At 57.5% G+C, this 1,768-nt stretch overlaps 1 protein-coding gene across 1 annotated transcript in view; it reads right to left on the bottom strand.

Annotated features, from left to right (window-relative positions):
* Positions 1-6: 6 nt before the first annotated feature.
* The window catches only part of Adamts14 (ADAM metallopeptidase with thrombospondin type 1 motif 14), a 70,212-nt gene continuing 68,450 nt past the window's right edge, over positions 7-1,768 (bottom strand). Inside the window, exon 21 of the mRNA XM_023723300.1 lies at positions 7-880. Coding sequence (XP_023579068.1) covers positions 363-880 — 518 coding nt within the window. The 3' untranslated portion in view covers positions 7-362. The remainder of the gene's footprint in view (positions 881-1,768) is intronic.

Below are 1,768 nucleotides of genomic sequence, written 5' to 3'. Positions count from 1 at the left end.
ACAAGTCCTGGAAAAGCAGGCAGCCCTGACAGTTCCTGCATGAACTTCAGACCTGCCCAGGGCCTGGTAGCTTGAGGAAGGGTGCTGGCAAACTCTCGGTCCCGAGAGACTTCAGGAGCCCCTGAAGGTCCAGTCTGGGCACTGCTGGCTGAGGTATCTCTGGTTTGGGCTTTCCCTGATCTTCTCCCTCCCACCCCCTGTCATGGAGGAAAGAGTATCACAGCTCCAAACAAAAATGAGAAAGGAAAATAACTTAAAAGGAAGTCTGTGCTTGCCCCTGTCCTGCTGCATGAATCCTCTGAACGGGGTCACTGGGCAGCACACACAGTGCAAATGTGCCTGGCAGGATGGCATGGCATGGCTCATGTCACTGGGGAGGTGGCCGGGAGGCTGGTACCTGGATGCTTTGATTCTTCTTTGGGCTGCCCTTGGTCCTCGGGAGTCATCACAGCCACTAGGGTCCAGCCCCAAGGTGCTCCCTGAGGCGTAGTAGGGGAAGTGCCCCCAAATGCCCTGCGGCTCAGGGTCTGTGGGAGGGAGGGAGGCTGGGTGACTGGTGGCCTAGCATCTGGTGGCTCTGTGAGCCGTGTGGGTCGGCCATGCTGATGGTCGTCTGGTCCTGCTAGCTCCACGGTAGGCTCTGTGACATCAGGAGTGGCCTTGGGTTGTGGTGAGGAGCTCCCAGGAGTGGGGGAGGTAGGTGGGGAGGCCAGGCTTGGGCCCAGGCTGGCGCTGGGGCCTGAGGCCCTCTTAGAGCAGGACTCGCAGCACAGCTGGTGGTAGGCAGGGATGGCACAGTGGTGATCAAGCGCTTCCATCTGGCAGAAGATGGACCTGTCCCCCACGCAGGACTCTGCTGCACACACAGCACAAGGAACTGCTGGGGAATGCCTGCCGGCCGGGGGACACAAACCCCACTGCCCTCCATCTGCCCTCTTCCGTCCCCAGCCCTGCTGTACTCACTACTTCGTCATTTGGTGGGGGAGTGCAAGCTCCTCTATATGGGAGAGCAACCGAGCCCCGGAGAAGCATGCCTCAGCAGGGTCCCCATGCACAAACCATCCAGGCCTACTCCACCAGAAACTCGCAACAGGAGATGGCACTATTTCAACAGAACCCTCCATGGAACCCAACATGTGGGAAGACCTGAGAACTGGGGCCCTGTGTGATTCGGCCGGCCACACACTTGCTGCTTCACAGTGACCTGGCAGCTTCGGCACAGCCCAGTCGGCCTGAGCTGTCTGGGACAGAGCCGGGCAGGGGTAAGCCTACCCTGCAGTAAAGTTCAAAAACCGTGCTTGAGATGGAAATGGGAACCCGATCCCTCCCGACCAACTCGAAGGACTCTCGCCCCTCTAGCCACAGGCCCTGCGAGTGCATGCCCGGGTTCACAAGCAGATCGATGCCCTGCCCGCAGTCAGTGCAATCTGGACCACTAGGCCCTCTGCCACAAACTTGGCAAGTAAATTGAGATTCAAGTCTAGGCTGCAACACTGTGAGGCCTTACATATGCCCCCTGAACTCTCCAAGCCTAGTGTCCTTGTCAGTAAAATAAATGCTGCATGTGCCAAGGGACATTCGTAAAATGACATAAAGTGGCTGGCACAGAGGGGGTCTCATCATACTAGTTTGCCTTAAGTAGCAACTAAACACACTTCTGTGAGTAACGCAGGCAGGGCCCTCTAAGCAGAATGCAAAGGCAAGGGAGCAGATTTCCACTAGGCTTTGCCAAAGAGCTAAGGGAAAGGGCCCTAAGGGAACAAAGCGA

Source organism: Octodon degus, unplaced genomic scaffold (genome assembly GCF_000260255.1).
Source record: "Octodon degus isolate 3935 unplaced genomic scaffold, OctDeg1.0 scaffold00005, whole genome shotgun sequence".
NCBI classification, from domain to species: domain Eukaryota; kingdom Metazoa; phylum Chordata; class Mammalia; order Rodentia; family Octodontidae; genus Octodon; species Octodon degus.
This window is presented reverse-complemented; position numbering and strand designations above follow the sequence as displayed.